The sequence below is a fragment of the Marmota monax genome, unplaced genomic scaffold (assembly GCF_021218885.2).
Source record: "Marmota monax isolate L192 unplaced genomic scaffold, Marmota_monax_Labrador192_F-V1.1 WCK01_AAM20220418_F8-fsc00167, whole genome shotgun sequence".
Classification (NCBI taxonomy): Eukaryota; Metazoa; Chordata; class Mammalia; order Rodentia; family Sciuridae; genus Marmota; species Marmota monax.
In genome coordinates, this window is record NW_026694116.1 from 1,971,610 (window position 1) to 1,994,981 (window position 23,372).

Consider the following 23,372-nt stretch of genomic DNA (forward strand, 5'->3'; position numbering starts at 1 on the left):
AGGGTGGAGCCGCCCGCCACTTCCCGGCAACCTCTGCCTGGGGGAACTTTCCCGTAGGTGGCCGCGCGGGCCGGGGGCGGGGCGCGCAGGGCGGGGCGGGGCCGCGGGGGCCGGGGCCAGGTGTTCGCGGCGTGCGGAGCACGTGGGCAGGGCAGGGCGCGCAGGGCGGGGCGGGGCCGCGGGGGCGGGGGCCAGGTGTTCGCGGCGTGCGGAGCACGTGGGCAGGGCAGGGCGGGCGTCCGGGAGGGGGCGGGGCCGCGGGCTGAGCGTGGGGTCGCTGCCCGGGTCCTGTTTGTTTCTCCCGCCACCACACCTGGTTCCCATGGCGTCTCGCGGTGGCCCTGAGCTCCGGGCTGGGGTCCCCAGAGTCCCTGGCTTTGGGGGTTGCAGGTAAAGAATTGCGAGAGGGGTGTGAGGGTGTCAGGTCCCGAGGCCTCTGCCAAGGGACTACCATCTTCACCCTACCTGGAGCACCTGTGGCAGAGGCCCCACCCTGCTCCTGGGGGAGGCGGGGGAGGGTCCCGTGCCGACTAGGGCCGACTGTGACCCTGGCTTGTGCTCCGCTTTTCCCCAGCCACCCCCTGTAGACACCTGTTACTACTTCTGGGGCTCCTGATGGTCTTTTCTGGGGTTCACAACCTGGGGGGTCCTGGCTTCTTCTCTGTAGCGGCTCTTCCTTGTCCGGGACCCTGGTCAGCTTCCAGGACCCAACCCAGGTACCTGCCCGGGTCAAGGATCCTGTCGTGACCGAGGGCCTCAGCTCCAGTCTCCCTAGGAACGTGCTCAGTGAGAGGGAGCGCAGGTGAGTGGCCAGTTTGCGGAGGAGCCCTCCTGGCCCCGCCTGTTTTAGGGGGTGGGGGCTGTGACTGCCTCCTGGCCTCAGGCAGCCAGGGCCACCTGACCAAGGTAAATCCACGTGGGGGGGTCCAGCAGCACCCTGTGGCCTGAAGCCCAGGCATCTGGAGGTTGTACGTTTGGGATCCTTTAGACCTGTACACTGTCTCACCGCTGTCCACACCCTGGTCCTTCTGGGATGGCCAGGCTGACCCCTGGAAACCCTCAGCTCAGACAGCTGGAGAGTTAATTAGTGGCCTTGGCCTCTGCTGGTTCCCTGGGAGAGGTCCTTGGGGTTCCAGCAGCTGCTGCCCCTTCTGGTGGAGGCTGGATGGGTTTGTGGACATTTGTTGAAATGTTCTGGGCACAGGAGGCGGATCTCTGTGAGCTGTGAGCGCCTACGGGCCCTGCTGCCCCAGTTCGATGGCCGGCGGGAGGACATGGCCTCCGTCCTGGAGATGGCTGTGCAGTTTCTTCGGCTCACCCACACCCTGATTCCTGGTTGGGAGCAGCATGCTGTGAGTTGTGGGTGTGTGGACCTGGTCTGGCAAGGATGGCCCAGCGTCGCTCAGGGGCAGTGTCCCCTCCAGCTTCATGCCTCCCTCCACAGCCTGGGCTGGCTGCGGCTTCTGCAGGGCACTTTGTTCAAACTGTTCCTGTTGCTATTCTTCCCCTGGGAGGAGACCTGCTTCCCCAGTCCTGCTGAGTGATCAGTCGCCCCATGCTTGATGCCAGTACGGGGGAGAATCAGGGTGTCCTCATGCTGCCCTGGTGGAGCACCACATAGACCCTTTCCCTGCAGCTTTGCCTGAGAGAAGGCATGGGCCTGTGAGCCGTGAGGGCTTCACCAAGTCTCCATAGCCCCTACAGTGAGGGGGGTGTCCACATGTGTGGGGACAGGGCGCCAGATGGGGATAAGGCGAGGCCTGGGTGTCACCCTGTGCCTGCAGCCTTGTCCTGAGTGCAGGGTGAGCTCTATGTGAAGCTCTGGCTTGCTGGTCACCTGTGGGACAGCTGCTGTGACCAGAGCCCTGACAGCCTCCCAGGTGACCTTGTGATTGGTGTTTTGTTGAATTAACTCTTCGAGGTATTGGGGATCAAACGCAGTGACTGTGCATGCAGGCAAGTGCTCCAACACTGACCACATCTTGAGCGCTAACTTCGTTGGTTTTTTAATTAAAATCAAAATTGAGGGCTGGGGCTGGGGCTCAGCTGTAGAGCGCTCACGTAGCATGTGTGAGGCCCTGGGTTCTCAGCATCACATAAAAATAAAAGTTGGACTTGTATCCAGCTACAACCACAAAAAAAAAAAAATTGTGACAGGGTCTCACTGAGGTGCCCAGGCTGGCTTTGAGCCTGTGCTCCTCCTGCCTCAGCCTGCCAGCAGGGTACCACCACACCTGGCCCGTGTGTGTGTGTGTGTGTGTTTGAATTCCAGGTTCCTGCTTCCTCCAGGGAGGCTTGGCACAGGTGGAGCGAGGAAGTTCTGCAGTTGACCTTGGCGAGCCAGATTCCAGCCGGTGGGCCTGACCCTGGGACGGCAGCATCCACTGTGATTCCGTTAGTGTCCCCTGGGGCCCATCCTTAGGGCTAGGGGATGTCCAGGGACAGCAGAGTCACCTGTGGTCTCGAGAACTAGAAACTTGCTTAGGCCCCGACTCATACCAGTGGCATCACTGTCACTTGGTTAGGATCTAGTGTTTCCAAAGGTGTCATGTTTAGCAAATGTGGGGGACTGGACTGGTGTGGGGGAGGGGTGCTCAGTACTTGGCTCAGCATTCCCCACCCCCCTCTGTACACTGTCCAGGCAGCAGGACCCCCTGAGCTGTGTGACCCTGGCTGTGGACAAGACTGAGGTGCTGGACGGGCCACCCTCCCTCCCAGGTAAGTGACCACGTCCAGGGCAAGTCAGGAGACCTCCAGCCCTAAGAGTGGGGGGCGCTTTTCCTGGGTGCAGGTCCAGTTTTCACACTGTCTGTGTGCGGGGACTCGTGTTGATGGTTTTCTTTTCAGGTAGCCCTATACTCCCTGCCCTGGTCCTAACCACCTCCACTCCCCAAGGACACGCCCCACTTCCTCCTGTCTTCCTCCAGGGGCCATGGGGGTGCACCAAGGCCCTCGGCCCATCTTGGGCACCCAGCTGACCTATTCCATGTCTAGTTCTAGCAGCCACTGTTGGCTGTTCTTGGCGTCCCCTGGCTGTCCGTGGTGGTCTTGTGGCTAGATTGGCCACTGCTATGCCCACCCTCTGCCTCTGCTGCAGGGGTGCTCTTGTGGGGACCCACCTCAGGCCTGCAGCCTTCCAGCCACCTTCCTTCCTTGAGGCTACTATAGCCAAGCTCTGTCAGGTGGCTTTGGGGTCACCCTGAGGGGCACCTGTGATGACCCTGACCCTGACGGCACTAGCCCTCCTGGCTGTTCGTCACCTCTCAGGTGTCTTTGCCACTTCTGGAAATGGTTCTGCTGCCGGGTGATACCTCGTGACTCCACAGATGTACCGCTGCCGTGGGTGGGGCTTGCTGTGGGCAGAGCTGGCGTGGCCAGCTGCAGCGGTCCTGTGGCAGGCCACAGGGGCTCAGTGGAAGGGATCCTGCTTCCCAGGTATTAGGCCCCTGCCTCTGGGCAGCCCTCTGCCTGGTCACCTGTCTGTAGTCCACTTCTGGGGCCCCTTCCATGTGTCCTTGTTGTGGGGCTGGACTTGGTCAGAATCAAGAGGGCATGGGGGCAGCAGACAGGTGACCTGCTGACTGTGTCCCCCCTCCTCAGAGCCCTTCAGCCTGGTGCCCCGGCCCCCATGCTGGCCGCCCTTCTCACAGTGGCCGAGCTCCCCCAAGGTGAGCCCGGAGGCTCCTGATGGTCTGGGCCAGGCCGGGCCCCCAGCCAGAGTCCCCACATCCCCAGGTGGGCTGGCTGAGGAGGCAGCCCTGACACCTGTGGCAGATGCCAGGTGGGTGCCCATGGGCGTGCATGTGCGTGTGTGGGGAGTGTGCACGTGAGCATGCTTACCGTGCCGGCTACCGCAGGCCACCCTCCAGCCGCACCCTGGGCCTTTCCCCTCACCTGGAAGCTTCCACTCTGGTGCCCAGCAGGTCTACGAGGGGGGCTCAGGCGGTCAGGCCGGGACCAGCTGCCTGGCCGTGTGGCTTTCTAATGTGTGTTTCTGAAAACACTTTGTCTTCTAATTGTCTCTTGTTTTGGCTGACGGCAAATGAGTTTGTGTTTTGGGAGCGCACACCAGCTGGGCGTGGGAGGGAGCAAGGCTGCACTGGGGAGGAACCAGCAGGGGTGCTGGGGACAGGCCTGGGCTTGGGCTCCGCCTGCACCCCTTGGTGCAGCAGTGGGTGGTTTCTGCACGTGCTCCCGTGGGGGCTGGAGCCCCTTTGGATATGAAGTGGCTTCTTGGGCCTAGGTCCATCGGTGATCTCTTGGGGGTTTTTCACTTTTAGGTCTGTGTCAGGATCCAGTGTGGAGGATGGGACGTCCTTCCTGCTGACGGCCAGTCCTGACTGGTGGCTGGGTGAGTGGGGGCCGTGGTCCAGGTTGCCTTCGCCCACGCCAGCCCGGGCATTGGGGCCTCAGCCCTTTCCATGGAGCTAGGGTGGTCGTGCCCGGGACCAGCTGGCTGTGCACAGTGCAGTTTCCAGAGTGTGTCTGGGTCTCCACCTCCCTCTGGCTGGTGGTTGTCAGGGCGACAGGCAGGGAGAGTCAGAGGTAAAGCATGTGTGTGAGCGTGTGTGTGCATGCACATGTGACGATGTGTAAGAACGAGCACACTTGAGTGTGAACATACATGCGAGTGAGAACGCACGTGCCTGTGAGCTTGCATGTGACCACTGTGAGCAAGAGTATGTGGGCGTGTGTGTGAGGAGCATGCCTGTGAGCCTGAGACCTGTGTGGACATCTGACCTGTGGAGTGGGCTGTGTGGGGTCCTGGGCCTTCTCTCAACCCCACATCGTCACAGAGGCCCCTGGAGGTGTCTGGACGTGTCACGTGTTGGGTGTCGGTCTTCCCTTTAGGTCCTAGAGCTGGGATACCCTCACGATCTGGCTGGGAGCAGGGTCTCTGCATTGGAGGACTGGGAACCACGGGGAGGCAGGGCTTACCCTCCCAGAGGAACAGAGGGTGGCGGAGGGAGCCCCACTGTGTGCCCTGACCCTGCCCGCCTGCCCCAGTGTCCAGGGCACCCTCCTCCTCTGCTGATGTGCCTTTTGCTCCCAGGGTCCCTGGAGGGAAGAGGAAGCACTGTTCCACCCTGGGCCCTAGCCCAGAGCAGCCCAGCACAGCGGGCAGAGCCAGCCTTCCTGGGCAACCCTGAGCCTGGCTCCCCGGAGCTCCAGGATGGCCCCCTGGAGCTGTGGGGCTCTGACTTGGGCAGCTGGGGCCTTGAACTGCGGGAGGAGGTGGACGGCATCTTCCCTGATTTCCTTGGCTGCTAGCCACTGCCGGAGGGGCAGGACGGCAAGGCCCAGAGCCTGGGCAGCCTGTGTGTCCCTCATGTGCGGGTGCCTTATTTTGGGCTGGGTTGCAGCTGTGCCCTAATCTGAGCGAGCCTGGCAGGGCTGTGCGCCCGGAGGCTGGATATTAAAAAGGGAAAGCGATTTTCCTGGAGGAGAACAAACCCTGTGGCTTTTGTGTAATGAATCCGATTCATCAGGCAGATGCGCCACCTCCATTCAGAGCGCAGGCAGTTGCCCCACATGGTGACGTCCCTAAGTAACCCAGGCTGGGTGGGGGTGGCTGCAGCTCTGGGTCCTGCTCCCAGGGAGAGTGGTCTGAGGGCTGCTGTCCTCTTCAGCGTCCCTCAGAGCTGTGGGCCGGGTGTTTGGACTGTGTGGGGTCCTTTCAGGATGACCCTTGTGTCCCTCTCCCAGCCCAGGGTGCCCAAGGGAAGGGCTGGCTAAATTCTTGCCATTGCCATGGCTACCTTTGCCACAATGAGGTTGTTGGGGACCCTGGGCCAAGGCCACCTGCCCCCCACATCTGTGGAGGGACTCAGTTCCTGCCCGCAGGGGAAGCAAGCCCCATGGTCTTGTCCTGCCTCCCTCCGGGGGGACAGCAGGCTTGCCCTTCTGTCTCCATCTGGACTCAAGGCCCCAGGTCCTGTGACCCCACCCCCACAAATGAATTCCGGGGGCCAGAGCAGTCTCAGCTCTCCAAGAAGATAGAGCTCTGAGTGTAGGCTCAGCCTCCCAGGTTCCTTGCCCCCGCAGCCGGCGGAAGGTTCCGTTCATTCTCTGAGTCACTCTGACGAGGCCTGGAGCTGCTGGTGTGGGAGGGAGGTGCTTGCTGGCTGCGTGGAGCAAGGTCGTCACAAACCCTAGGTGTAGGAGGATGAGCCCCTCATCCTGGAGCAGGGCAGGGCTGTCCAGGAGCCCATCTGTGTGCCCGCTGGGGTCCTTTGGCAGGGGCTGGGTCCAGGTGGACACCAGAGGTGTGGCTCTCACCTGTGGACCAGCATCCTCCTGACCCTCTTGTCCCCTCCTGGTCTGAGGATCATGACAAGAGCCTGGCGCAGAGGTACACTGGTGGTCAGGGGTCCCGGCTGCTGCATCCCAGAAACATGCAGATCCTCAGAGCTCCACGACGAGGCCTCTGGGCACCCTCTGGGCTTCTAAGTCAGACCCCCCACTGGTGGCCACAGGAAGCTTTGGCTCTGGCCAAGCTGAGGTGCCAGAGCCGGGCCTGAGAGGCCCACCTGAGGCCGGCCTCACCTGTAGCCCTGTGAGGAAGGACTCAGGCTTGTGCACAGACCTGACGGGTGCCCTAGGGCTTGGACAGGCAGGACACTGGCCTGGCCCCTGACTTCCCCAGAAGGTGAGGGACAGACTCCATTCCAGGAGGCCCGCAGGTCTCCTCTCTTTTCCTAGCCACTGTTGAGAATGATGCTGGGGTCCAGCCTGGCTCATGGGGTTCAAGCAGTGACTGGGCAGGGCCTGCTTAGGGGCTGGGAGGCCAGGGGGACTTGGAGCTGCAGGAGCCTCAGACTTTAGAGTCCTAGTCCCTTCATGGAGGAGGGTGTGGGGGCTCCAGGGCTTGATCCCCTCTGTGCGTAGTGACAGTCAGCAGCCCAGGGGAACTGGACATGAGGGGGTGGGCCTTGAAGTGGCCTCCAGCCAGGGTGCAGGAGGAGGGCCGCCTGGCCTCACAGAGCTTGGCGGGGTCTGTCTCCTACAAGGAGCCACAGTGTGCCCAGCCTTGTGCAGCTCTCCTGCCCCCGCCCCTCCCGGGACTCTGCACCAAGGACAGCCTCCTTGCCCTGGAGGCTTCATTCATCGTGGTTCAGAAAGCTGGGGGCAGCTGCTCCAGGCTGTGACACGGCACAGCCTCCACTCTGATGGAAGGACAGTGGCCTCTCCCACTTAGCTCCTGCCCAGGTTCTCCTGGGCACCCTGCTTTCCATGAACACCCGCTCCTCCACACAGGGCCCACCCTGTGGGGGCAGAGGAGAGGCCGGCCCTGCCCTCTCCAGGCTTGGGGAGGAAATCCTCTCAGTCCTGCTCCAGCCTGGCCACCGTCACCATCACCCCCGGCACACTCCTAGAGGCCACAGGTCCCCACGTGGCTTAGAGACCAGGGGTAGGATAACACCCTCCCTGTGAGGCCTCAAAAGCTGTTTGGTGGAGACGTTGCCTGCCAGTGGCCAGGTGGGGGAGCTGGGCAGGAGCTGGACAGCGTGGGAGGGGAGTCCTGGAGGCCCCAGGCGGAATGGACCCTGCCTCTCTGCAGGGTCTTGGCAGATGTGCATGTCAGGGCTGGGGGTGGGGAGGTCTGTGGGCAGGCTCTGCCATGCTCGTGTCCACCAGCCAGGCCAGGGGCCTGAGGTCTCTGGAAGAGCATCTCAGGGGCCCGTGGCATGTGTGGTGGTCCTTGGGGTCTTGATTACCTTCTGTTGGAGGTGGCTGCTCAGGGGTCTCTGTCCCTCCTGCTCCTGAGGATGTGGCAAGAGTACAGCTTCCTCTTTGTCACCTTCCCCACCTGCTACAGGGTTGAGTTCCTGGACACTGGTGGCCCAGGATTCTGTGCAAATGGCTGGTGCCAGGCCTTGGCTGAGGCCCTGCCTGTTGGGTGCAGGAGGAGTGCTGAGGTCCTTGGGCTGGCCAGGACCCCAGAGTGGCCAGATTCCTGCAGGCAGAGTCCACACCCAGGACTGGCCCTTCCCGCCATACTGGTGGACTCACAGGGTGTTCCCTTTCCCTGCTGCAGTGGCCCCCAGAATCCACGTCTTCCTGGAACCTCAGATTATGACTTTATTTGGAAACAGGGTCTTTGCAGGTGTCATTAGTTGAGGATCATGAGACCCTCCTGCATCAAGGGTGGGCCCCCAGTCCAACAGCAGGTGTTTTCACAGGATCCTGCGGGGTGTTGCAGCACACACGGGTCCAGTCCCAGCACTGAGGGGGAGGGAAGAGGGGAGTGTGGGACAGCCGCAGGGAGAGGCCTGGGACCACGCCGCCTGTGGTCAGTGACGGCCACAGTGTCACTTCCCGGAGTTGGAGTTGGCTGGTTGGCCCTTTCTGTTGCCCCAGGTGTTAAACTAGGTGCTGCAGGTACCCCAGGGTCAGTGGTCAGTGAAAGGTTGATCCTCTTCAAAGCCTTCAAAGGTGGCAAGTTGGGGGCCCGTATCCCCACCCATGGTCCTCCTGTGCTGCCCCCGACTCTGCCCTGCCACACAGCCCCTGGCTCAGCTCCCCTCACCACGGGAAGCATGGTCCCTGCAGATGGGCAGCGATGTGGCTGCCCCAAGTGTCCCTGGGCTCAGCTGGTCACTCTGTGCTGGTGCTCTCTGGGCTGTGTCCTGGCACACGCCTGCCTGAGAGGAGGTGCTGGTGGCCCTGCCTGCACAGCGATGAGCTCTCCTTGGCACCATCTCAAGGAGTCCCCTGAGGCTCAGTGGCCATCGCTCACCCAGGATGGCAGAAGCCTGCACCTTGGAGCTGCCAAGGTGCCAGAGCGAGGCTGGCCTGCAGCAGCTACATACCAAAGCCAGCCGTTCGTGAGGCCCTGGCCTGGGCCTTAAGGCCAGTGCCCAGGGCTGTGGAAATTGGCCCGTTTGCCCTCATCCCAGGAACCCAAGGTGCTTGGGCAACTAGGGGTGCTTGGTGTGCCCTTGGAGGAGGCAGGCAGAGACTTCCAGGAGGTGACGTGACCCCTGAACTAATGTCCTGGGCCACCTGCCGGGCACCCCCTTTCACCTTCCACTGCCAGGTGGAGACTGTGGGTGCTGGGGCCAGGGTGGGAACACCTGGCAAGTCGTGGCAGTTAAGGACTGCCTGAAGGCCACCCCCCGGGGCCCCCAAGGTGCGTCCCTGGGGCTCTCCCTCCCTCCATGTTCCAGGTTAGACCTCATTCTGCCCCCCCCGGCCCTGTGGCAGGGACAGGAGTGCTGGCTCCCCGCCCTGCCTATGGGATGGGCCTCACTGGCCTGTGTCAGTTGGAGTAGTTCAGGGGTCACGTCACCTCCCGGGAGTCTCTGGCTGCTTCCTGAACTGGCCCTGTGCTGGGGACAGCTCTGCTTCTGCTCTCAGCCTGCAGGTGTGTCCACTTGCACCATGGCTGCCAACACAAAGGCCCAGGGACTTTAACTCTGCCAGGGCCCTCAACGCAGGTGTAGGACGTGGCCCCAGTCCATCAGCATCTGAGTGGCCCAGTTGGATGTGTCCCGGGCCACCACCAGGCCTCCGTGTCCATCGATGTGTTTTTACTGCTGGATTGCGTTCCTGGCCCTGACCTCCGCTCGCCTGCCTTTGGGATCTGTAGAATGGCACAGCACCGAGCACAGTCTTCTAGACTGGCGCTGTATGGCTGGTTGCAATGTCTGTGACCATCACCCGGGAGTCACCCTGCTTCTTTCAAGATGGCTTTTCGGGGTCTGTCCTTTGTGACTCCATGTACCTCTCCAGGCTTCGTCCGTGTTGTGGAGGGGTCGGAACTCCTCCTGCTGAGGCTGAGAGCTGTGGTGTGTGTGACGTGTGGGTCATCCCTCCTCTGTTTGTGATGGTGGCTCTTGGGACTGCTGCTGCCCGGAGCACCAGGGTGCGTGTGCAGACACAGTTGAGACCTGGCCTTTGTCTTCGGGTGTCCACATGTGCAGAAGGGGGGTTGCTAGGTGGACAGTGGTCATTCTCAGTCTATAGAACGGCTGATCTTTGTTGATTTTGCAGAAAGGGTTGGTGGTCCTGCTGGTTCTGGTGGCTCTTCTGTGGCAGCTTGTGGGCCATGTGCAGTTGTGGGGACTCCTTTGTACCTCTGGGGATGCTCCTGGGACCACCTTCCGGGCCTGTGACTCTGCTCACCTCTGTTCTTCTGGTTTTGCTGCCTGTGCGCGTCCTTTGGAGACGTACAGCTGCCCCCGTACTTAGTGTTTAGGATGGTACTGCCAAGTCACGGGACGTCTCGTCTCTTTCCCCCGCAGGGTGGCCAGGCCATTCTGCATTGTGGCTGACGACACATGCATTTTGGTTCTGTGTCCTTGCAAGCAAGCCCGGTGACTGTCTTCAGTTAGCTGCTCCAGTGGGTGGGGCGTGACGCAGCCTCTCGGCTGGGATTTCGTCTGTGGCAGCTGAGGGTGCCGTGCTTGTTGTCTGGCGAATGGGATCTGACTGTTGTTCTTCCCTCACAGTACTCATTCAGCAGGAAGTCAGCATAATAAGTCACGCCCTTGAACCATCAGCTCCCGAGAAGCCTCAGGTCCTGAAGCCCACCACACCTACAAACCCCCGCCCCATGGGACGAGGACCCTCTGAGGATGTGGTGAGCCACGGTTTCTCACAGGGCAGCCGTGTGCGCTGCTGCCCAGACACCCCTGCGGGGGCCTGTGAGTAGCTGTTAGGAGCAGGGGCTGCCCTCTGTGTTCAGGTCTTTGGCCTCCTCACTGATTCTCACCCAGTGTCCCCACCATTCCCCACCATTAGGCTAAGTCACCGTGCCCAGAGAGCCCACCCCAGCCCTGGGGCCCTGTGGATCAACCTTGTCTTTACCTCAGGCCTTACCTGGGGTTCCCAGGTGCAGCCAGCGTCCTGACAAGGAAGAAACAGGAAGACTGTGTGCGTGCGTGTGCATGTGTGCATGTGGGTGTGTGCATGTGCGTGTGTGCATGTGGGTGTGTGCATGTGCGTGTATTTTGCACATTTCATCAGAGTGGCTTGGGTCCATAGCAGGACTGAGTGCAGAGCGCCGGGTTCCCGTGTGTAGTGCCCCTACCCTCTGCTCTGTCAGCGTCCCCACCAGAGTGGTGTGTTTGTCATGGTGAGCACATGGTGTCACCCGGGGTCCACAGTCCTCCTGAGGGTTCCCTCTCAGTCCTGCACCTTCCGTGGTGTTGACAGATGTGCAGTTGCTTGTGCCAACATGGAAGTATCTCATTGTCACTGCCCTAGAAGTCCTCAAGTGCCACCTCGTCCTTCCTCCTCCTCCTCCTCCTCCTCAGCCCCTGGTAATCACTGTCTTTTTACTGTCTCCATAGCTGGGGGCAGAGGGAGTTTGGACACTCGGAGGGAGCAGGTGCTATGGACATAGGGCAGGGAGGGACTTAAGGATGGTGTCCCGGATGTGGGCCCGGGGGTGCACACCTGTAATCCCAGAGACTTGAGGGTCCAGGAGAAGCATTGTAAGTTTGAGGCCAGCCTGGGCAACTTACGAGACCCTGTTTCAAAACATAAATTATAAAAATGGCTGGGGATGTGGCTCCGTGGCAGAGCACTCCTGGGTTCAGTCCCTGCGCCACCAGGACCTGGAGCAGGCAGGGCCTCCCTGGCCTCGGCAGGCTTGCCGTCCCCTGGGCTTCAGCTGATTTCAGGCTCCTAGCCCGTAGGACTGTGCAGGAGTAGATTTTTCTTGTTTGAGCCTCTGAGTCTGTGGTTGGTTGGTAGCACGACCCCAGGAGGCCACCACAGTAGAGAGGCACCAACACGGGCCGTGGGTGTGACCGCGTCCACCTGGCCCTCATCTGAGAGTAGCTTTTTCCCACACCTGACACTCATTGTGGCTTTTCCTTCTTCTTGGAAAGCCCCCCCCCCCCCTTTATGATTACAGGGTGTTGTTCCTCCTCAGGGACGTTCCTCAGGGGAAAATCTGCCTTTCCACTCCCATGGGCCACGACCCCCAAGGTCCCGCACCTGTCATGTGGCCTGTGAGTGTCAGCTTGGGGCAGGGGTTTGTAGATGTGGGGGCTTCAGGACCTGAGATGGGGCCGTCACCCTGGCTCAGCCCCAGGCCAAACGCCATCCCAAGCACCCTTAGAAGAGGGAGGCCAAGAGGCTGGACACAGAAGCGGCCGCAGCGGGAGCTGGAGATGCTGGCCGAGGGGGGCCCTGGAGCCAGGCAGCGTGGCCCTGCGCTCGTCTTGATGTCAGCCCAGGAGGACCCTGGCAAGGGCAGCACCTCCCGAACCCTCCAACCTGGAGCGTCCTCCATGGCCACTGCTGCCCATGCCCCTTCGCATCTTGGCTCCAGCTCCCCCGGCTCCAACCCGAGCTGTCATGGTGCCCAGAGAGCCCAGCCCCAGCCCTTGGGCCCTGTGGACGTGACCTTGAGCTTCGTCAGGTCCTGGATTGCCCCATTACCTGGGGTTCCCAAGTCAACCACAAGGAAGAAACAAGGAGATCGTGTGCGTCTGTGTGCACGTGTGCGTCTGTGTGTGTGTGTGTGTGCACGTGCATGTGCGTGAGTAGGCGTGCAGCTCCCCGTGTCTGCAGCAGGTGCTCAGCGGCACACACCCACTTCCGCGAGCAGCCTGCCTGCTGGGCTGTGGACTCTTAGGGTTTGCAGGAAGCAAGGAGCCTTTGGGTCTGGAAATGCCCCCAGTGGAGTCCTGGGGGTGCCCGGCAGGCTCCTGGGTCTCAGCCCAGCGTGCTGACTTCAGGGTGGTCAACCCAAAGGAGTCAAGGCCCCAGATGCTGCAGAGACTCTGGCAGCTCGGCAGGCAGGTGTGAGGGGGGCAGTGTCAGACGTGGGGACGTTTCTTGGTTGGCTGGGTACTTGTCAGGAACGCAGCCGTAGAGGGAGCTGCAGCTGCTGTGGCCCTGGGTTGACTGTTGTCCAAGTCTCTAGGAGGCCATGTTACCTGCTCCAATCTAGGAGGCTTTCCAGCCCAGGGATACTGTCCCCGGCTGCCGGCTGGGGTGAGTTGGTCTGAGCCTGGTTGCCATGGGCAGTCCTTGGCCCACTGCTGGGTTTTCTGTTTATTGGGGCCCCTCCTGCCTGACTCTCAAGCTGGGGCAGAGCCTCTCGGCCCCCCCTTTATCCATCCCAGCGGGGCGCTGAGTGCTCCTTGGGTGAACAGGTGGGAGCTGTCCCAGCACTTCTCCACTACTGCCCCCAGCAGGTGCACAGGGGTCTGGCTTCTCTCCCAAGTCACCCAAGCTGCACTGGTGCCCAAGGGTGGTCCCCTTCCTGACCTGCTGGGGGTGCCTGGTCCTGCCGGATGAGGCTCCCTTCCTGTTTCTGGCTTGGTCTTTGGTCTGCAGCAGGGAGGAGGGTCAGAGGTGCTCCTGGCTGGCCTCATCCCCACACCCTTGGTCCTTCCCTGGACAATGCTCCCAGAGCTCAGGGTGCAAGTCCACCGGTGGCTGGCTGTCAGGTCTCCAGCCTTTGTCTGTGGCAGGTCCTCCCCTCTCAGCCTCAGCTGCTCTGCATGGCTGGGCTGACCATCGCTGGAGGGGACAAGGACCATGACCAGGGCATGGTGAGTGTCCTTTTGTGTGTGCTGTAGTCTGGGTCTTGTGGTAGATGGCCACTGTTTGTTATCCCTCCTGGTGTGATCTGCTTAGTTTGTCTCCCAGTTTTTAAAAATTATGGTAGAATACATGTAGCATAAAAATTAGTCTGAACTTTATTTCCCCTCTTCCGACACGGGCTCATGTGCTGCCCCAGCTGGCCCTGATCTCCTGGGTCTAGTGACCCTCCCAGCTCGGGCCCCTGAGCCGCCGGGACTGCAGGACGCACCTCCACGCTGGCTTCCTTAGCCTCTGTAGAAGCACAGCCATTCACACTGCGGTGGGCACCCTCACGCCGTCTCCATAACGTCCCCGAGGTCCCAGTCTGCTCTGGCCAGCATGGTTCCCGCTCCTCCCACTTCCTCCAGTGCTGTCCTCTTCCCTGCTTCATCCTGTGTCTCCCTGTGGGCTTCCTGGTGCTAGAATCTGCTGTGGACCCATGAGTGTCGCCCAGCCGAGGCCCGTCCTTTCTCTCATGTCCCTGTTTTGGTTTTCATTTACTTTGATCTGTCGACAGAAGACAATTACAAGTGTCGTTTAGAGGTCTTGGTTAGTTGGTCTTTGCCATTCTAGAACCAGGCTGCTCCTCATTGCAAAAGGGGCACTCCTGTGAGCACAGGAGGTGGCTTCAAGGACAGGGAAGGGACAAGGGCCAGTGCTGGCCTGTGGGGGCCTTGGGCTGCTGCTCCTCTGCCTTGGTTCCTTGGGAGGGAGGTCACTCATCTGTGCCTGCTGGGTGGCACTGTGGTGGGTGACCCTGTTCTGCCTGGGTCTGCTGGGTCCGGAGTCCTGGCCAACTGTGGTGCCTGCAGTCTCCTCTGTCACCACAGATGGGGCAATTCCACAGGACAGTTTGTCCAAAGTGGAGTTTCTGGCTCAAAGAGGTGTGTGTGTCCAACTCAATAGCTGTCATGTTGTCAGTGATTTGAGGATGGGAAGGAGGTTGGATAGCCCCAATGCGGCCAGTCGGGTGGGTGAGATTTGGCATGCCGCTGCTGCGTTAATTAGCCTCCTCTGCATGCCCGGGAGCCTGTGTGTGTCTCTTCAGGCACTCCCCTGGTGAGTTGCTGGTTTGTAATGGGGCCAGTTGCTCATCCTGGCCTTTACTGCCTCCCAGGTGGCTTTGAGGACAGTGGTGTGGGGGACTGTCCGCAAGGCTGCACAAAGCCCTGGCTCCCTGTGAGTGCCATCTACCTAGATCTTCCAGAAGCATCTCCAGGTGCTGTGTGGTGCAACCCCACAGGAAGGTCCGTGCCCTCTGCCCTCTGGTTCTCCCCACAGGGCTGTCTGCAGGGCGGGGCGGACAGCGTTCTGACCTGGCTGCAGTTCCCTCTGCTGGACTTTGTTCAGCCCCAGTGCGGCAGGGCCACCAGCACCCAGCCCTGTGACCTGGGCTCTGGGTCGGCCCCCAGAGGGCTGGGTGTTTGGGGGGAGGAGGCCTCGGCGAAGGGGTCGTGGCCTGGAAGGGTCCAGAGCCCAAGGTGTCCTGGGGGGAACCAGTCCCCTGTGTATCCACTCACCCCTCAGTTCACAGACCTGATTCTCTTGAGAGCCACCCTCTGTCCCTCTTAGCTGCCTCCCCTCTGGCTCCAGGAAGGACATGGGATACAGGCCAGGTCACTGAGTGGCAGCAAGAGCTTCAGCTGGTGTTGGGAGGGCCTGACCCAGCGAGTTCACCACCGTAGGCAAAGCCCAAGAATGTTGGCTGCACCGTGGAGAAGAGAGGCCGAGACTGGCAGAGACATGGCTGGAAAGAGATATACCTGTGCCTGGATCCACCTGTGCCTGCAGGTGGTCACCTCAGCACCTTTCAGACGTGACAGCCACTAAATCACATCTGTTGTGTGTCTGTGTAAGGTTTTCTGTATTTTGAGCTGAAGAGTCCTAATTGACACGAGTTTGCCTGTGAAGTGGGAACTCGTCACTGTGCACTCATCACTTGGTGAAGACTAACAACTCTGGGGAGGGCCCAGCTGCTCCCGTCAGGTGCCTGGACTGGGGAAGACGCTCCCTCTTTCCCTGTACCTGTTTCTGCAGATGAGAAGAAATGTCCCCTGCAGTCTGACAGATTCAGAGTCACCTTGGATGAAAATCCTTTATTGAGCAAGGAAGGGCCAGGGCCGAGAAGCAGGGACGGGGAGGGGTTGGGCCCTACAGGCTGGTGCGGAGGGACCGTCTGCAGACATGGGCCCCTGGGCGCCTCGCGGCCCGCTGCAGGCCCCTCTGTGGGCAGGGGCTGCACAGGAGAGGTGTTCGTGGTGGGCTTCCTGGAGGCTTAGAAGGGGTGGGCTAGCAGAAGTCCCCGCGAGTCCCATGCCTCCCCCGGTGCCCAGTCTTGGCTCCCTCCCCACTCCAGGGACAGGATGCCTGGGTCCTCTGGAGGGCTAGGCGTCACCCACCATCGCTGGTGTGGCAGTCCTAGAGTCTGAGCTCTGGCAGTGGTCTGAGGGGACAGAGTGGCCTGGATCAGCCCAGGCCTGGCCCTACCCCAGCTGCCCCTGGCTATCAGGCAGGCCACTGGAGGGCAGGGAGCCAAGCAGGGCAGGGAGGGTACGGCCTTGCCTGAGAGTTGCAGTGGCTGGATCTGCTGCCCGAGGCAGCCCAGGTCCTCGAGATGCTCCCAAAGTTGTCCTGGATCCCCCACTTTGCAGGGAGCTCCTGCACTGGGAGGAGAGGGACTCTGGGAGCCTCCCCTGCTGGCGACGGGGGCAATATGGCAGGACAGGACATGGAGGGAGCCTCCCAACTGGCTCCTCTGACAGGCCTGGGGCAGGGGCCACGGGGGAGGCTGGGCCACGGGGGAGGCTCAGGCGTTGTGCTCTCGGACCAGGGGAGGGCGCCCATCTAGGTGGGCAGTTTCCATCTGTGGTGAAGAAAGGAGAGAGCTGTGTCTGCCCCTGGGTGGGGAGGGAGAGGCCCAGACGGGAGGAGAACGTTGACTGCGGAATCCAAAATACCGACTGGCCCCGTGGGGGAGTTTGCCGCCCGCTGTCTAGGAGAAAACAAACCTGCCTTGATTGGCCCCTGGAAGCAGAGACCCTTGGGCCTGCTCACTGGGAGGGGACCAGTCCCCTGCTCGTCCGCCTGCCTCCTCCCTCAGGAGGCCCTTCCTGGGCTGGCCGCCAGGCTGCGCTGACCCTCGGTGCTCATTGATTAGGAAGAGGATCAGATAGTCCTGGGGCTTCACCTTCACCAGGTAAAGTGTGTGTGTCCCCAGTCTGTGAAGGCCAGGACTCACACAGGTTTGGGGGCATGGGCCCCGGGAGGCACACCTGTCCACCCCTGCAGCCGAGCCCCTACCGCCTCTGCTTAGGGCTAGCGCCAGGCCCTTTGGGGCCCCAGGGGCAGGAGGTGTGGTGGGGCCAGGCACAGGGACCTCCTCTGCCCCCTGAGAGTGGCTGTCAGTGCCCAGTGGGCATTGGCCCAGAGCTGCCTGCCCAGGGATGCCTAGTGCAAGCCATGCCTGCAAGCCCAAGCCCTGCGTCTCCAGGCCATGCCGCAGGCGAACACTCACACTCACACTCGAGGCTGAACTGGTTCTCCCCATGGGTCTTGAAGGCCACCAGGGTCATGAGCTGGCACTGCTGATCCTCCTGCAGTCGGGCAGGGGCATCCCCGGGCTTCCCACTGTGGGACCACGCTGCCGTGGTGCCTGTCTGCGCTTGGCCCCCTCAGTCCCCTGGCCTTGGGACGTGTCGGCCTCCCATGTAGGCTCCTGCCTCCCCTGGAAACTGGGTGCTATGGTCACCCTAACAGGTCACCCTAGGGAGGGGCGATGACAGATACACTTGCTCCTGCACACACCTGTGAGTGCCCAGCCTTGTGGGAAGCCCTGAGGTGACCTGAGCCCATGGGCAGCCTACAGTGACTGTGGCAAGTGTCAGGGGACAGCAGCTGAGAGAGGGCAGGTCAGTCCCCCCGCCCCCCAGGTGTCCACGCTGGACTCACGGCACAAGGAGAACTGCATGAAGGTTGCCGTCTGTTATGTCCAGAGCCTTGACGAACCCTGAAGGACCTGCGAGGCTGGATAAGGGCCGTGTCGTTGGAGGCCAGGGCTGCCATGTGCCAGGGCCCAGAGACCTGTGGGCGGCAAGCAGGGAGGCTGAGGGGCGGGGCCTCCTTCCTCCCCGGAAGCTACCCCCTATCCATGGTCAGCATGGGGCCAGACCTGTGCAGGAGCCCCCTGAGGCACTGAGCAGGCTGGTGGGTCCCAGGCCCTCAGGACAACCAGGGGACATGGTGCACGGGGTACGTCAGGCCCAGGCAGAGATTCCGTCTTAGGGTTCTGCAGCCTGAAGGTGTTCAGGAGGGGCAGCCTGTGGGTGCTCTCCAGGGCTCTGTGCTGCCTCCACTCTGTCCAGATGCTCCCTGTGACACTGTCCTCCAGCCCTGTCCTGCTGTGCCTCCTGGGAGCCCTGCCTGCCCTCTGCCCCTTACCTCTGAGGGGTCTGCCTCCTCCTCCTTGGAGGCCTGGTCCTGGGCCTGTGATAAGCAAGAGGGGCTGCATCCTTACTGCGTGCTCTGTCTGGGTTTGGTGGCAGTTGGGGACTTTCCCCAGGATGCCATCTATATAGCTTGTGGTCAGGGTGCCTGGTGAGGTCACCAGGAAGGGCTTTTCTCCGGGTGGGGGGCAGTAATCCTCCAAAATGTCAGCCAGCCATTGTCTCTTGGCTTCTCTGCTGCTTTGGACGCCGGCACTGGCTTGTCCCCACAGAGCCCGTTTCCAGAATCAACAGCCGCTGGGACCCAGCCAGCTTGGGGCCTGAGTGGTATCAGGGTCACATTGGGGTACCCTCTGCATTGCACAACGATTGGGACATAATTAGGTGGACACAAGCCGTGGACAGAGGGGTCCTGGGATTGGTCCTGGCGTCCCCCAGGTGTTATGAGCCCTGTGTGCCCAGGAAGCTGCCCTCCTGGCTGGCCTAGCAGGACTGAAGTCTGCTAGGGTCGCCCACATACCCAAGGAGCACGTGGCGGGCATCCCAACCCCAGAACCTCAGGACGGGGCCTTGTTTGGAAACAGCGTCCTCTCGGCTGTGGTTGGTAGGAGGCACTCATCCTGCAGCAGGGTGGCCGTCCTCCAGGTAGAAAGTCGGAAAGGGGCATTTGGGCCCAGGAGGGATGTCGGGGTGCAGCAGAGGTTGAAGCCATGCTCTCACGGCCGGCATCCTGGGGCTGCTTGCTGAGTCTGGCAAGACCCAGGCCTTGCCCCCAGGACACCGTCCAGGCCTCCACCCACAGGTGTCGGGGTGCTGGACACGGGGGCCTTGCCATGTGATGTGCCCACAGCTGTCAGCCCAGCTCTGCACCTTACATCTGGTCCTGACTCCTGTGACCTCAGGGCCTGTCCCCTCTGCCAGACCCTCCAGGGACAGTGCTGCAGCATTCCCAAGGCCGTCCCGTCTGCCCGGCCGCAGTCCCTCACAGACCCTGCAGTGGGGCCACCTCCTGGGAGCCCTCCCCTGTGGGCTTCTCCTGGACTCTGCCCTTGCCCAGCTGAATGCAGGGAGCAAGTGGAAGAAGGCCGGGGGCAGAGCCCAGGGCTCTGTTATGCTGCCAACCTACTCTGGCACCCGCGGAGTTCTCTGGGGTCACCTGCCCAGATGAGTCCCTCAGGCCTTCCGGGATCAGAGAGCAGGTTATTTGAGAGCCTCGTCCTGGGCTTCCTTGGCCCCAGGTTTGACACTCCCCACCCAGATCTGCAGGTGAGGGGTGCTGGCCCTGGTCCTCAGGAGGGCAGAGCAGCAGGAGGCCATGACAGTACATGCCCACCACGCCCGGCGTCCTGGTCCTGTATGTGGGGCCCAGCGGGTCTGCCCACGCTCTGGGTGGCTAGCCCAGGGCTCCTCCCACTGCCAACATAGAAGCCTCTCCTCCCACTCTGTCCCCTGCTCTTTCTGAGAGGGGCCTGGGTTCCTGTGAACTTGGCTGACCAGGACCCTCCCAGTGCAGCCTCCTGGCCTCCTATGCCCATGTCCTTTCCCCCAGGACAATGGCAAGGTCACCTCCATCCATAGTCCACACACGGCCCTGTCAGGTACGTTCTGGTTTTGAATGTTGACCTTTAAGGACAACACAGAAGGCTCTAATGGGTCAGCATCTGGATTCAGAGCAGAGCCCTGACCCTGGTCCTCACTCCTGACTCCGCGTGGGGACCCTCCTTATGGATTATTTCATCGGGAGCATTTGTGCAGCAGACTCTGGGGGCTGAGGAGAGCACAGTGACGGCCAGGGAGACACCTGCCCTGTGAACCCATGTTTACTGGAGTGACGTGACTGTCCCCCCCACCAGCATGGCAGTGCCAATCTAAGCCAGCGCTCCCTGGACAAGCACTCGCCCACGGCACTCAGTACATACCCACAGGCCCTGGCCTGGTCCTCACAGCGTCATCCTCAGGAGCAGAGGCTCGGGTCTCCCAGGCCTCGTGGGTGAGGAACAGACATGGAGGTGGCCAGGTCACAGAGCTGGTGAGTGGCTGGGAGTCCAGGGAGGGGTAGTGTCAGGCTACCTGCAGGGTGGCACAGGAAAGGTGCAGCCAGCCCTGGAGCCAGGACTTCCCCAACAGGCACAAACAGCCCGGGGCAGGTAGGAACTTAGAGGTTAAGTTTCCTGTGACAGACGAGGGTAACCAGGCGGAAGGCCGGAGCCGAGGGGCGGACGGCTGGTGCTCTTGGGCAGGCAGAAGTGGGTTGATGGCCAACACAGCTCAAAGTCAACAAGAAGAACACAAATGCAAAATGGCAAGGCGTGGGGACAGGCGGTGAGGGGTGGGGACAGGCGGTGAGGGGAGGAAGCTGCGGGTGACCCAGTGGGAGCCCCAGGCTGCTGCCTGCCTGGGCACAGAGCCCGGGACTCAGGGCAGTGGTCTCCTCTTACAGTGAGGTTAGGTCTCCTCCTGAAGTGGGGGGCAGGGCCAGGGGGAGTCACTTGGAAGTTTCTGGCAAGACCCTCAGGCCTGAAAGTGGGATGTTGCTTGGGGGGATCTGGGCACCCCAAATGCCCACCCTAGAGGAATGGCTAGAGGTGTGGCAGGTGAGACCGGGCGCTGCAGAGCAGTGGGCAGGACACCCGGAGTGCGCCCCTGACCTGGGCGCTGCTGTCCACCCAGGAGTGCTGGAGCCTGGGGGGCCCTGGCTCCATCCTGGCACTGCAGTCAGTGGAGGAGCACCTGCCGGAGCACCTGTGGCCAGGTCAGGAAGGCAGAAGCGGAGGGAGCTGGAAGAGCTGTGCGGGCAACATAAGTGTGACCGCGAGGGACAGGTGCTAGTATCTGTATGTGCATCTGGGTGTCCGAGCTGTCTCCAGACCGAAGAGCAAAGGGAGACAGAAGACAGTGGCAGAACCCGAAGTCCCTGTTGGAGGCTGAGCGCGGCGTGGCTGCAGGCAGTGGACACACGGGCACACCTGCTGGTGTTGGGACAGGTGACTCTCCGTGGCCGGCAGCCCCTTAAGCAGGCGCTGTGTCTGCCGCCGGGCCAGGGGTCTGGTCAGTGGTGGCCCCGTCCCCCAGCACTTGTCCTGCGCCTCTTCAGGGCTGTTCCCATCTCATCTTGGGTGCGTCCTGCTGGGCGCTGCTCCCCAGTGCCGACTTTGCCCACCACAGGTGCTGGGCATGTGGGCAGCTTCCTGTGTGTCCCTTGTGTGGCTCAGTGGGCTGGACCAGGAATGGATGGGAAGCTGGAAACCAGAGAGGCCTGTGGGACAGCCAGCCCCTCCCACCCTGCCCACCTGGCAGGTTGCTTTGGGGATGAGCTCTGCCAGCCTCTGACCCCGCAGTGCCTAAGGGAAGGGGGGGGTGGGTGTCTGGACCCTAGTCCTGAAGCACCCACACCTGGCTCCTTCACCAGCAGGTGCTGGTGCTGGGATGTGTTGGGCAGTGTGGGTACTGAGTGACCCCTGCGTCCACCATAGAACCCTGGGCCTGACCACCCAGGTGGTCCAACCCCCTGACTCCCTCCAAAGGGACTTGGGGTGGGGCCAGCTGCTCCTCATACTGAGGTGCTCTGGTCAGGGAGCCACTCCTTGCCCTCCAGGCTGCCCCACCATCCACCACCCAGTAGGGCCTGGGGACTCTGGGGGGACCCTGACTTCCAGGTGGGCTGCAGAGATGGGGGACTGCCCAGGACCGAGGGACAGAGGCTGGCAGGCTTCCGTGGGCCTCTCCGGGGCTCAGAGGCCAAGAGCTTTCATTTCAGCTTTTATTTGGAGAGGACCGAGATACTCATGCAGTCGCGAGGAAGACCACAGCCAAGTTCCAGGGCCCACGCTGGCCTCCCAGGTCACTGGCCGTGTGCCCAGCTAAGGACGCCACCCTTGTGTGACATGGATGCTGCCTGCATGGACAGGGTGCTGTTGCCTGTGCACTGCAGGGTGAGATGAGTGTGAGAGTGGGCAGGGTGTGAGAAAGTGAGTGTGAGAGGAGTGTGAGAGTGGGCAGGGTGTGTGAGAGTGTGAGAGGGAGTGTGAGAGGAGTGTGAGAGTGGGCAGGGTGTGTGAGAGTGTGAGAGGGAGTGTGAGAGTGGGCAGGGTGTGTGAGAATGAGTGTGAGAGTGAGAGTTGGCAGGGTGTGTGAGAGGAGTGTGAGAGTGGGCAGGGTGTGTGAGAGTGTGAGAGGGAGTGTGAGAGTGGGCAGGGTGTGTGACAATGAGTGTGAGAGTGGGCAAGGCTGTGTGAGTGAGTGTGAGAGTGGGCAGGGTGTGACAGTGTATGAGAGTGAGTGTGAGAGGAGTGTGAGAGTGGGCAGGGTGTGTGAGATGAGTGTGAGTGTGAGAGGAGTGTGAGAGTGGACAGGGTATGTGAGAGAGTATGAGAGTGGGCAGGGTGTGTGAGAATGAGTGTGAGAGTGGGCAGGGTGTGAGAGTGTATGAGAGTGAGTGTGAGAGGAGTGTGAGAGTGGGCAGGGTGTGTGAGATGAGTGTGAGTGTGAGAGGAGTGTGAGAGTGGACAGGGTATGTGAGAGAGTATGAGAGTGGGCAGGGTGTGTGAGAGTGAGTGTGAGAGTGTGAGGAGTGTGAGAGTGGGCAGGGTGTTGAGAGGAGTGTGAGAGTGGGCAGGGTGTGTGAGAGTAAGTGTGAGAGTGGGAAGGCTATGTGAGAGGAGTGAGAGTGGGCAGGGTGTGTGAGAGTGAGTGTGAGAGTGGGCAAGGCTGTGTGAGAGTGAGTGTGATAGTGTGAGAGTGGGCAGGGTGTGTGAGAATGAGTGTGAGAGAATGAATGTGAAAGTGTGAGAGTGAGCAAAGCTGTGAGTGAGTGTAGGAGTGGGTAGGGTGTGAGTGTGAGAGTGGGAAAGGGTGTGTGAGAGTGAGTGTGAGAGTGGGCGAGGCTGTGATTTTTTGTATGCTCCTGAGTGTATGTGCACGTGCATGTCAGCATGAATGTGAACATGCATATGTGAGGGACTCCACCTGACTGTGAATATGTATGTGCGTGTGTGTGTGAGTGAAGGTGTTTGTATGTGTACCTGAGAGAATATGTGTGAATACTTGTGATGTTAGTGTGTGTTTCTCTGAGTTTCTGCACAAGTTGGTGAGTCTGTGTACATGTCAGCATGTATGTGTGTGAGGTGGAGAGAGGTGTGAGGCTGTGGGAGCAAGTGTATGCCTGCAAATGTGACGGTCTGCCTGTGAGTGTGAAAGTGTGAGAACATGTGTCTTTGTGTGTTTTGTGAGTGTGTGTGACTATAGAGTGGTTATGTGTGTGACTACTCCTGCATGAGTGTGAGCCTGTGAGCATGGTGCGTGTGACCATGCCTGGCTGTGGGGAGTGTGGGAGTAGGTGTATGTGTGTGTTGGTGTGAGTGTGGGGTTGTGTTTTTGAGTGTA

At 61.2% G+C, this 23,372-nt stretch overlaps 1 protein-coding gene across 1 annotated transcript; it reads left to right on the forward strand.

The window, feature by feature from the left end:
- Window positions 1–266: 266 nt before the first annotated feature.
- Sohlh1 (spermatogenesis and oogenesis specific basic helix-loop-helix 1) lies at window positions 267–5,453 on the forward strand. Its single transcript, XM_046465643.1, has 8 exons — window positions 267–390; window positions 668–802; window positions 1,205–1,352; window positions 2,273–2,394; window positions 2,642–2,718; window positions 3,601–3,781; window positions 4,281–4,351; window positions 5,054–5,453. Exons 1-8 carry the CDS (start codon window positions 323–325, stop codon window positions 5,269–5,271), a joined length of 1,020 nt encoding a protein of 339 aa, XP_046321599.1. The 5' UTR covers window positions 267–322; the 3' UTR covers window positions 5,272–5,453.
- The last annotated feature ends 17,919 nt before the right edge of the window (window positions 5,454–23,372 follow it).